We start from the raw sequence: 11,829 nt of genomic DNA, 5'->3' as shown, positions 1-11,829 counted from the left end.
CACAAAATTAATTATATAACACTATAAAAATCATTTAAAAAAAAAAAACAAAACAATCAGGTCCATATCAATATGAAATGAAATTACATTGCCTTCGTGACATGAAATTGAATATTATCCATATTTGTTTAGATAGGAGTGCTAGGAAGTAGGAACACTTTATGGATCCCATTATTTTACGTAGAACTCATTTCAATCAATAGATTGAGTTAGACATTGTTGAAAAAGTGTTTGTAGCACTCTTCTTATTTTGATTTATCAAAACTCTCTTTGGTGTTCAAAATAACTTGAAAGTAAATATAATTATTGACAAAAAAACTGACATTTATTATATTATCATCTGTTTACATCATTTAGGTGAACCCTCCAAACTAACCGTCTTATTGAAATGACAAACAAACTACAACCCCCAAGTGCCCATCTACAAAAAAAGCTTCTACAGAAAAGTTTTCTTTTCCTTGTCATTTTCAAGAATCTTCGCTATGCCATGCACATTTATTCCTGCTACTCCTTATTGTGACCTGTAACAATCAAAAGTTGTTATATTTTTATCAGTCATAGAAAAGCAATTTTGTGTTTCAAAATCTTCAAGGGTTTGCAACTATTGCTTAAAAGAATAAAAGAGTAAGTCACAAGAATGAAACAAATGAAAAGTGTTGCGCAGAAATTGACCTTTTGCATGTTTCTTCAATGGTGATTAAGAAGTTCGAGAACAGATTTTCTACCAGGCATGCTGGGAATGGCTCCCTTGACTTGTACACAAAGAGACGCTGCAGCAGCTATTATGGTAAAATGTTCACGTGTTAGTTAGGCTCGTGTTTCTAAAGAGAAAATTCCAACATCAAGAAACAGCAAAATACATTCTGCCACACATACCGGCAAATCTGAGGCATTCCTTTTTGGACTTTCCCTCCACTAACGCTACAGCAAAAGCAGCAGTGAAAGTATCGCCAGCTCCGGTTGTATCAATGACTGTTTTAGCAAATATGGCTGGTTGCTGAATTGGTTCTTCTCCTTCTACAAAAAGGGCAGATCCTTTGTCACCAAGTTTTACAAGAACTTGCTTAACGCCCTGACATTTTAGAAATTAAAGATTAAAAAACATAACAAATGTAATCAAAATTAAAATCTTTCTCGTCCTATTTTTTCCTAGCAGATTATACAAAGAAAGGCAGTGAGTGTGAGACCCATATAACCATTAGTATTCCAATATATGGCAATTCCGTAGAAAGATCGAGAATGAGTATATGCTATGACACTTCTAATGTCATATATGCATGCATGTTAACAATGAAAATATTGTAAAGGATTAAAATCTTTGAAAAGTCAATTGATCTTCTTAAGATATCCTTAGGCGATGGATATAGCATTCAAGTAGAACAACGTGAAATAGATCCCTATGGTACTATTTGAACTCACCAGTTTATGGCATTTCAAAGCAGCCTCTGTAATCTCTTCAAAACTTTCGGTTGGCAATCCTGTAAGGCGAGCAAGTTCACTTTCATTGGGACTAAAAATATCAACAAAATCCAGTAATTCTTGTGGAATTGGTGCATCGATTCCCCCAGCATCAAATATTACTGGGACACCAGCATTCCTTGCAGCCTGTATGTACAAACAAGAGCATAGTACGGTTTGGCTAGTTAACAATCTCATGGATTGAAAATATAATCTACAAGAAACATATCATATGTTCACAAGTACAAGGAGCAATGATATCTGAAGCGAATACACTACAAATTTATTGTCAATGCAGTCACCAAGCCATAAATCATATTGATCAGGTCAGACACTATACTCAAATGACCTCTTCTTATAAAGGGATCAACAAAATCACTCCATGTGTGCTTCAACTAATTGTTTTCGGTTTTATGGTCGAAAGTATCATAATAGATTTTTCTTCTGTCAAACATAGTTATTTTAATATAAAACTACATGTGTTTTGTTAATCTCAGTCTCATGCATACTACAATGGTGAAAATTGATTTTGAATTAATAGATTTTATTAAAAGTGAATTGCATGTAAAGTAATTTATGTTTAGACACATCTAGTGTTTTCGATGGCAAATGGTAGAGAGCCAAAATCCCGATATGTATTTAGCTTAATTGGCCAATATTTACCATTGCGGTGAGCTCAAAAACAAACATGTATATCCACCATAGCTCTGCCATGGCGGATATTTGATAATACTCCACGTAAAAGTGAGTTGATAAAGAGATTTGAAGTTAAAAAACAATTCTAGAGGCAAAAATTTAAATCTCAACTTCAAGTTAGAACCAAGTCTTATACAAAACGATTTTTACCCGAATACACTTTTAAAACATGTCAAAACTAATTCTATGCTTAAAAAAATCAATTTTGTCTCTAAATTCTTATTGAGAACCTAAACATAAACATTCGCTTGACCTAGACAATCTTGGAGAAACATCCAAAATTAACTTAATTGTAGCAAATTACTTCAAACTCAAGCTAACTCACTTCATAACTGGAGTTAAATCACTTCAAACTCAAGCTAACTCACTTCATAACTCGAGCTAAATCACTTCAAACTCAAAAGTAACTTCATTGTAACATAAATCACTTCAAACTCAAGCTAAATCACTTCAAACTCAATGATATCTACAAAATCAATCCTATTCAAAACACCCTTTCCAGATCATAACTAGGCAGCAATCACAAATATAAACAAAAAAATCAAACCAAAAAAGACACTATCACATTCATCTCAAAACAAAAATGCAAAACACCAACCTTTGCCACTTGAACATTAACAAAATCTGGAATCTCCCTCTGCAACAAAACAATCCCAGCAGAAGAAACAGCTTCCAAATGCCGAACCGGCAAATTCTCAGGCCAAAAACTCATATTAGCCCCACCAACGATCACAATCGAATTCTGTCCACTCGCCTGCAGCATAACAACTGCATGCCCAGTCGGAGCAGCCGGCACAACAGACAGATAATCCAGAACAACACCGCCTTCCCGGAGAGCGTCCGCCACAAGGTTTCCGTGAGCATCATCCCCAATCTGACCGACGAAGTAAGTCGGATGCGATAATTTAGCGCCGCAGCAAGCTTGGTTGGCGCCTTTCCCGCCGGCTAGAGTTTGGCCGGTTTTAGCTGAGATGGTTTCGCCGTCCTTTGGAAGGCGGTCGATCTCGACGTAGATGTCGGCATTGGCGGAGCCAACGACGACGACCGGTGGAGGCTGGGATGAAGGGTTTAGGGCGGAACGGAGGACTGGGAGGTTTTGGTTGTTGAATCGAAGGGATTTGATTGGGTTGAAGGTGGTGGGTGAAGTGGTGAGAGGTTTTAGGTTTGGTTGATTTGAGGGGTGCCATTGCTTTGATGGTGAAAGGGCTGTTTGGTTCATTGTTGAAATTTGGTTTCGATCTTAACACTCCGGCGGTGACTTTTGTTTAGCTTATTTTATTTTATCTTTAAACAAATGTTTCAAGGGGAAAAAAACTTCTGTTATTTAAATTATTTTTGACTATTTCTCAACTTACATCGTAGATGCACATTCAGAAACATTTTATATTTTGAAAAAATTTAATTTTTTTCATAGATGCATCTATAAAAATGTAATAAACTAGTGTATATGGGAAAAAATACATATAAAAATCAATTAAGGGAAGCTTCCGTAGATGCATCTATGGAAAAGCTTAGCGCCACATTGTTCCGTAGATGCATCTAAGGAAGTGTCTGATATAGTTTGAACCAGAATGATCACTCACCCATTATTTTATTTCTTCAAACTTTTCATACTCCACACCTTAGAAACTCTATCAATACCCTATTTCACTCCAACACTAAAAATTTTTGGTGCAACAAATCAAAGGGAGCAAGAAGAGTATGAATTTCAAGTAAATAATCACTTTGAACCACTACATTGTTCACATTATCAACGATTTTTTTTGCAAAAAAGTTACGTAGCTTCCATAGATCCATCTACGGAAGGTGTTGAAGATGAACACTTCCGTAGATGCATCTACGAAATAGTCCTTGCAGTTTTTTTCCAGCATTTTGTAATTCTGTGTGATTTTGACAAAATAGGTATAGTGCACCCCCGATAATATTTCAAGAGAATTAATTAGCTACTTTAGTCGATGTTTGTACGAGTATCGATGGGATAGTCGCAAATGTGGTAGATGTTGGATGTAACTTTCGCAGCAAGCAAGACTTTGATGATCGTGAAAGCATGCTAACATGGATTCGTATGAACGCAACTAATCTTGGTTTTGGTGTGGTGATAGGAAGATCGTATAATGGTACGACAAGAAGAAACCCGTTTGTAACAATATTGTGCAAAAGAAGCGGGAAGTACCATCCTCCTCTAAAGAATTTTAAAAGAGACGACACGAGTACTAGAAAATGCGAGTGTCCATTTAAAACCCGTTGTTACATGTTGGCTAGTACGAAATGGAGATGCTCTGTTGTTTGTGGTTTACACAACCATGATTTGTGCGCAAAATTACAAGGCCGTCCTATTGCATGTCGGCTCAACCCGGTTGAGAAGGCATCTATTAAAGACATCTCCTTGAATTTTGTCCAACCGAAAAATATACTTGCCACATTGAAAAGGAAGGAATCCGACAACATATCAAATATAAGGCAAGTGTATAATCAACGGCACCACAATAAAAAGACGAGTAGGGGAGATAGGAGCGAGATGCAACATTTGTTGAAAATGTTGGATGATAACAAATACGTGGAGCAATACAGAAATTGAGATGACGAGGTTATGGTCCGAGATATTTTTTTGGACTCATCCGGATTCCATAAAGTTTTTCAACACTTTCTCGACAGTACTCCTTCTCGATTCTACCTATAAGAACAACAAGTATTGACTCCCATTATTCGAGATGGTCGGTGTTATATCCACCCAGAAGACATTTGTCGTTGGTTTTGCTTTTTTGGAGTGTTAAAAAAAGGATAATTTTAGGCGGGCCTTGGAGGTGTGTCTCTCACTTTTGAAAAAACAAGTCGAGATGCCTAAGGCGATTGTTATGGACCGCGACCCCGCTTTGATGAATGCGGTTGCAAAGGTATTTCCTTCTTCCGATGCATTACTTTGTCGATATCACATATCATGTAATGTGAGAAGTAAGGTTAAACCCGTTGTGGGGACGAAACAAGTAGCGACCGAAGGTGGGAAAGCGGTGAAGCCCGAAGTGATTGTTGACCAAATAATGGATGCATGGGCTCATATTGCAAGTTCGTCGACAAAAGAATTGTATGTCGATGCTGTATTGCAATTTCGGAAAACATGTGAAAAATATCCCGATTTATTGAAATACATTGAAAGCACCATTCTTGACAAAGTGAAGGAGAAGTTTGTTTGTGCGTGGATTGATAAGGTCCGACACCTTGGGAATACAACCACCAATAGAGTTGAGTCGACACATGCTACTTTGAAAAATTGGTTGTGTGATAGCAAGGGTGATTTGTGTAAAGCATGAGACACCATAAATCACATGATTTTGAACCAACAGAACAAAATACAAACCTCGTTTGGTCGGAGCATAACGATTTTGGAGCATCGATTTAAGAACAACATCCTTTACTCTCAATTGATCGGCAATATGTCTCGGGCCGGATTGAATTATATCTTTCACGAGGAGAAACAAGGTGAAACAATTGGTGGCGATAGCGCAAAGTGTGGTTGCACTATTACTATCACGTATGGTCTCCTGTGTGCTTGGGCTATTGCTAAAAAAGTGAGATTAGGTGAGCCAATAACAATGAATGAAATCACTCCTCATTGGAAGAGACTTAGTTTTGATGATGATGGTTGTGTCGAAGAAGATTCGAATATCTCTATTATTTTCGAATTGGAGGCGATACAAGAAAGGTTTTCGAAGGCCGATGACAACACGGAATTATACATAAAAGAACAATTGCAGAGGATTGGATTTCCCAAAACAACCGACATGAAACCACCGTCTCAACCCGTTAAGACAAAGGGTTCTCCGAAGAAAGTGAAGTCTACGCCAAATGACAACTCGACAACACGGTCTCCTTCATATTGTGAGCACGTCGACAAACGCTTTCCCGACTCACCTACTCTGAAATCGGAAAAATCTCAAAAAAGTTCAAACAAGGGAGCTCCCATAAGCAAACCGCCTCCAACATCTATTCCACCGCAAGTTCCGCAAGTTTCGACTCCGATTCCGACACCTATTGATCCAAAAGTTCATATTCCAACACCTATTGCTCCATCAATCGAAGAGGTACAAATTGCTCCAAAAATTCCATTCATTGACGAGATGCCGATTTTTATGCATAAATACATCGACCGGATCGTCAATGTGGTGGAGGACGGTAATTGCGGATTTCGGGCCATATCGGCTTTGCTTGGTAAGGGAGAGGATGCCCATTAGCTTGTCCATCATGATCTTATCGAAGATTTGGTGAACCATAAAGACTCATATACGCGGGTATTTGGAGACGAAAACAAATTTGAAACGGTAAATGAAGCTCTTGTCCCTTGGGGGGCTACACACCGGTTTTGCATTGGATGAGATTCCCGGAAAAGGGACATCTTATTGCATGCGCATATGACATGGTATGCATTGAATTGAAGCGTTTATGGGTTTTCGAAAACCTTTTTTTTGCTCCACACCGCACCTCTTCCAAATCCAATTGATCGTATTATATGTGTTGGATGGCTCACCAAATATCGTCATTTTATACAAGTTTACTTGAAATCGGGATGTCCATACCACCTACGTCACCGGAATGGAATCTTCATCATACCGAACTTGCCGAGACGTGGCCGGATGTATTTGTTGGTAGGATGCATGAATTCGAAAGATTGAAGAATATTGATAAAATCTCGAATGCGGAAAGTCAAAATTGGAACCACCAATAGATTTAGTCGGCGATAATTCTTTTCGTGTATTTATCTAGTTTTAAACTGTAATATATGCACTCTATAACATTGCAATATAATCCTTTTTGTGTTTGTGTGTTTGTGTCTATGTGTTTCAAATTGTTTACGTTTTGTGTTTCCTAATTTTTTTATCGAAACTGCTGCTTACTGCTTTCTGTTATGCTAAAAAAATAGCAGAGAAACTTCCGTAGATGCATATACGGAAGGGTGTTACATTGAAAATTATAGGTTCTAATCGTAGATGCTTTTATGGAAGGGCATTACATTGAAAATTAAGGGTCTTTACCGTAGATGCATCTACGAAAAGGAGAAATTTATGCCCCTTCCGTGGATATATCTACAAAACGTTCTATGACAGACATTGTGTGGTCCATAGCCTCCAAAGGCTTCTATAAATTTGGGGTTTCTAGGTTTGCATTACACACAATCACAAACCCTAAACACAAATACAAAAATGTCTCGCATTAGGCCAGATGGATGTCACCGAACATCAATGAAGTGTCCCGATCCTGAACTGGAATACTGTTGAAAGTATTTGTGGGTAAATATTTTCGGTAATATATCGTATCCACAGAGATTGGTTAATATCACTGCCGTTCTATAGTTAGTTATTTTGAGTGAGAAAAAGTAATTGGATTTGTTTTATGATTATAATACTATCAAATTTAAACAATAATTTAAATGCAAATAATGAACGTTTGTTAACGATTAAGGAAATATGTTGAGCTTTAGGGTTCATCAACCTATTCCTATAAAATTTATCAATTAATTCACAATTGAACAATCTTTTGAATTACTATCTTCACTTATCCTCAAATATGATTCCATGTCTGCAAATCAAATTAGATAGACTTTTACCGGTATGAGATTCGATCTCTCCAAATATCAATATCGATAATAGTAATAAGGAACGATAATTATGAAAACTCAATCACAATTCCATCTCTGCAAATTGAGATAGAATCAATATAGTAACATAGGGCAAAAGTTAAAATCTTTTCTTTCGATCAAAGACTCCACGATAATTTAATATAAAAACAAGGTTTCTTATTAATAATAAATTCAAACAATTGTTCATAGGAAAGAATCAATGATATTGTATATTCATAGGTTAATTACTATCTTAAACTCAACAAGAGGAATTTATCTCTCCATAGACATGAAGAACACACAAGAATTAATAGAGGGATTCATCTTCATCAATGGAATGTCTTCGATTGGTAAAGATTTGGCCTTCAATTGTTGTTCTTGGCTGCAAACTCAGAATGCTCTCCTAATTTCGCTCACAAAAGATCTGTCCTTCACTTGGAAGCTAGGGCTTTTATTTATAAGTTTTGGGCTTTTAACGCCGCGGCCGCGGCGCGGCAACGGATGTGCGCGGTGCGATCAGAAACAGAGACTTTTTCGCGGCGCCAGCTATAACTCCCGCCGCGCGGCCTTATCAAACTTTGCCTTTTTGCTTTGCCTTTGAGACTTCCAGCTTTCTTTCCTCTTCATGTTTTCCTAAAGCTCCATTTCAGCTCTAAACCTGCATCAATAATACCCACAAGTGATTCGATTTGCTTTACACATGAACTAAACCTTTTCAGTTCAATTCTCATTAAAAACCTATGGATCTATCACAATTTGCATTAGTTTAGACCAGAAATTACTTATATTAACACATGAATTTACCATTAATTCATTCCTAACAAACTCTCCCCAACTTAGAGCTTTGTTTGTCCCTAAACAAAATTACTTACCTCCAACAAAACATACCAACAGTCATGCAACAAGTTTTTCAAAAAGGTTTCTCAAGTGGTTCAATTTAGTAACCAAGTCAAAATACTCCTCCTCTTCCTGCAAACTCAGAACATACACACGAAACAAATTTTGAAAGCAAATTACCTCCAGAAGTTCAAAACACTATACAATTGTAATTGAATCAGCACTAATCACTATCATCAAAAATTATGATGAACAACAGAGGGTTTCAACACTCATCCAAACAATTGAATCAACAAGAATCCATATCATACGTTCACCAAATTGTTAGCATCAAGTCCTGTGGAATCTGAGAATCAGAAGGTCTTTCTAGGGTTGTAATGCAGTTTAGATTCAAAGAAAAGAAGATAATCAAGGGTTGTTCCTAAACTAGGGAAGCATCCAAATCATAACTCGTTCCTTCTTCTCTATAACTTTATCTTTCTTACCCGTTCATCTTTTTCCATTCGTAGCTCTGTGTTTCTTTTTCTCCCTTTTTTTTCAACAACTGTTTAGATTCAAACGTTGTTCTTTTTCCATTTTTTTAAGCTACGAATTTCTTTTGTCCTTCACAGATTACCACCTGTACTTACTCTTCTTTTGGTTGTGACTCTCCCCAACTTGGAGATCAACCTGTATCTAGATTATATGAATGCTCCCCTACTTTCTAAAAAGGTCAAAGAGAAAACACATCACCAAATTTTATGGTTGATGGTTCGAAACAAAACTTTTTATTGAGATCAAAACTCACCAGGTATTTTCCTTGGTGCATATTATGATGCTTATCTTGACCTCAGGCTCAAAGAATGGTTAGCAAAAAGATCACACTCTCACAGAAGAAAATAAGTTTTACGTTAGAATAGGCTAAAAGAACTCTCAGATTCAAACAAGTGCCTAAATCACTTTCACAGATTTCCACAAACGATGCAACAACCGGTTTAGCATGATACAAACAAGTCAAAACAATTGATGGTCTCCTGCATATAGTAAACAATGGAAGGCTTTCCTCACAATGGTTAAGGCTAAACCGATCCAATAAAATAGTGTACCATAAAGAACTTCTGTCAAGTATTTACTAACAACCTAAGTTTCATGCATACATTAGGAGTTTGAGTTCGAAAATTCATACCTGCCTTGTCACTTATTGAAAAAGAAAGTGAAAACTTAAATTTTTGTTTTCCAAAAAATTTCACTCACTACCACTTTTACGCATGTTGCTCCATTGTTGGTACTTTGCTTGAGATTTTCATTATGCTGTAGAGACTACTCATTCTAAACTGAGTATAAAACAAACAAATAATAAACAGAAAATTGAAAAATACAAAAGAGTAAATCCACCCCCAAACTTGAACTAAACATTGACCTCAATGTTTCAGAACAAGCCCGAGAGGGTTGACTCACAAAGGGTATTGCCATATCAATTGCTTCCTCCTAGCTTTCACCGGAAAGGTTCCCTTATTATTTCATGAAATAAAAATAAGAAAAACAAAATAAAACATTAGCAGTGTGGGTTACCTCCCACGAAGTGCCTCGTTTAACGTCACATAGCTTGACGGATCATGGTTCAATCATCAACCATTGTCTCTTTTTCTTGGTACTTTTCTTACCAATGTGAAGCCCCAAAAGTATTTAAAGTTTGCTTGTTTGGTTTCTTCATCCTTAATTCTTATCACATCAACTCGCGGTCTCTCTTCCTTCATTTGTTTTTTCCTCTCCTCAAGAGAGATAACCTCCTTATCCGTTAATTTCTTCGTCGGTGAGAACCTATCCTTGATGAATTTGACAAATTTTGGCTTTAACTCTAAACCTTCTAAAGATGGGATGGTGATTTGCAAACGGCTAAACATTTCCATTGGCCGAAAGTACTGACTCACATTCCCTTCTTTATTAGGAACTTGTAGAGGGAGTAATTCTAATGAGAGTTTATGCTCCTTTGCATTACTACTCTTCTTCAACTCTAAGTCCATCATATTCTCTTTTGAAAAAGTTTCAGCTTTTGAAGTTTCTAACTCATTCATGACTTCTTTGATTATATCCCCCTTTTTTGTTCCTTCAACTAACACATCATCTACTTTTTTAGGAGGTCTTGGATAAGGTAGCTTCATTGAAGGCTCATACTCGCTTTCTATATTTTTCTTGGTGTTTATATGCTCTATATTATCCTTTTCAGCAACATCTTCCTTGTCATCATCATTGTTTTCAACTTCCTCATCAATCACTTTTACACTCCTTATAGAAGTAGCATTGCAGGTTTCTACACAAGTCATAGGGTTTTGAAAAGTTGAGACTTGACTTACGTTTTGCTCGGTGAAGAATTTGGTAAGTTGAACATCTTGCGTTTCCCGGTTTTGTTGAATGGCTAAAGAGAATTGCATGAATTGATTCATGGTTTTCTCTAACTCAGTGGGTCCTCTTTGATAACCTTGATTATAGTGTGAAAACCCTTGTTGTTGGTATTCATGGTTAGCCATATGATACTCCATCGCATCTTCCGGTGTGCACCATCCGATATCATGAAACTCATTAACTTGAGGTGTGAACTGTGACACACTTTGAAGGAGATACTCCATTTGTCGAGTTAGGATCTCGTTTTGAGCATGAATCGCAACATTTATATTTGGGTCCCACATTCCGAAAAACAAAAATCTACAAAACTAGCACACAAGTGAAATAACAAGATAAAAAAAATAATAATAAAAAATCAAAATAAAAAAAACTATTGCAATAACAAAATCTAAAATAAAGTAACTAACTAAAAATCTAAAATAAAGGCACTAAACTAAAAAATCTAAAATAGAGTAACTAACAAAAAAAAAATCTAAAATAAAGGAACTAAACTAAAAATCTAAAATTAAGTAGCTAAACAAAAAAAATCTAAAATTAAGTAAATAACTAAAAAATCTAAAATTGAGTAAATAACTAAAAATAGTAGTGTATGTTCCTCTCCTAGCGGTCCTCTCGATCTCGGGATCAAAAAGAAGTTGATCGCTGGAAACTTTGCTGCGCATACACTAAATCTGCAAAAACTAACAAACACGTGAAACAACCAGAAAAATAAAAATAACTCAAAATAAAAACTATTGCAATGCGAGCAGTATTGACACCAATCCCCGGCAACGGCGCCAATTTGTTGAAAGTATTTGTGGGTAAATATTTTCGATAATATATCGTATCCACAAGGATTGGTTAAT

At 36.4% G+C, this 11,829-nt stretch overlaps 1 protein-coding gene across 1 annotated transcript; it reads right to left on the bottom strand.

The window, feature by feature from the left end:
* Positions 1 to 283: 283 nt before the first annotated feature.
* LOC131647724 (ribokinase) lies at positions 284 to 3,427 on the bottom strand. The gene is made up of 5 exons (XM_058917582.1): positions 2,753 to 3,427; positions 1,420 to 1,605; positions 877 to 1,072; positions 673 to 779; positions 284 to 521 (listed from the first exon to the last, which is right to left on the bottom strand). Exons 1-4 carry the CDS (start codon positions 3,371 to 3,373, stop codon positions 688 to 690), a joined length of 1,095 nt encoding a protein of 364 aa, XP_058773565.1. The 5' UTR covers positions 3,374 to 3,427; the 3' UTR covers positions 284 to 521; positions 673 to 687.
* Positions 3,428 to 11,829: the final 8,402 nt, after the last annotated feature.

This window comes from Vicia villosa, linkage group LG2 (genome assembly GCF_029867415.1).
Source record: "Vicia villosa cultivar HV-30 ecotype Madison, WI linkage group LG2, Vvil1.0, whole genome shotgun sequence".
In the NCBI taxonomy this organism is placed as follows: domain Eukaryota; kingdom Viridiplantae; phylum Streptophyta; class Magnoliopsida; order Fabales; family Fabaceae; genus Vicia; species Vicia villosa.
This window is presented reverse-complemented; position numbering and strand designations above follow the sequence as displayed.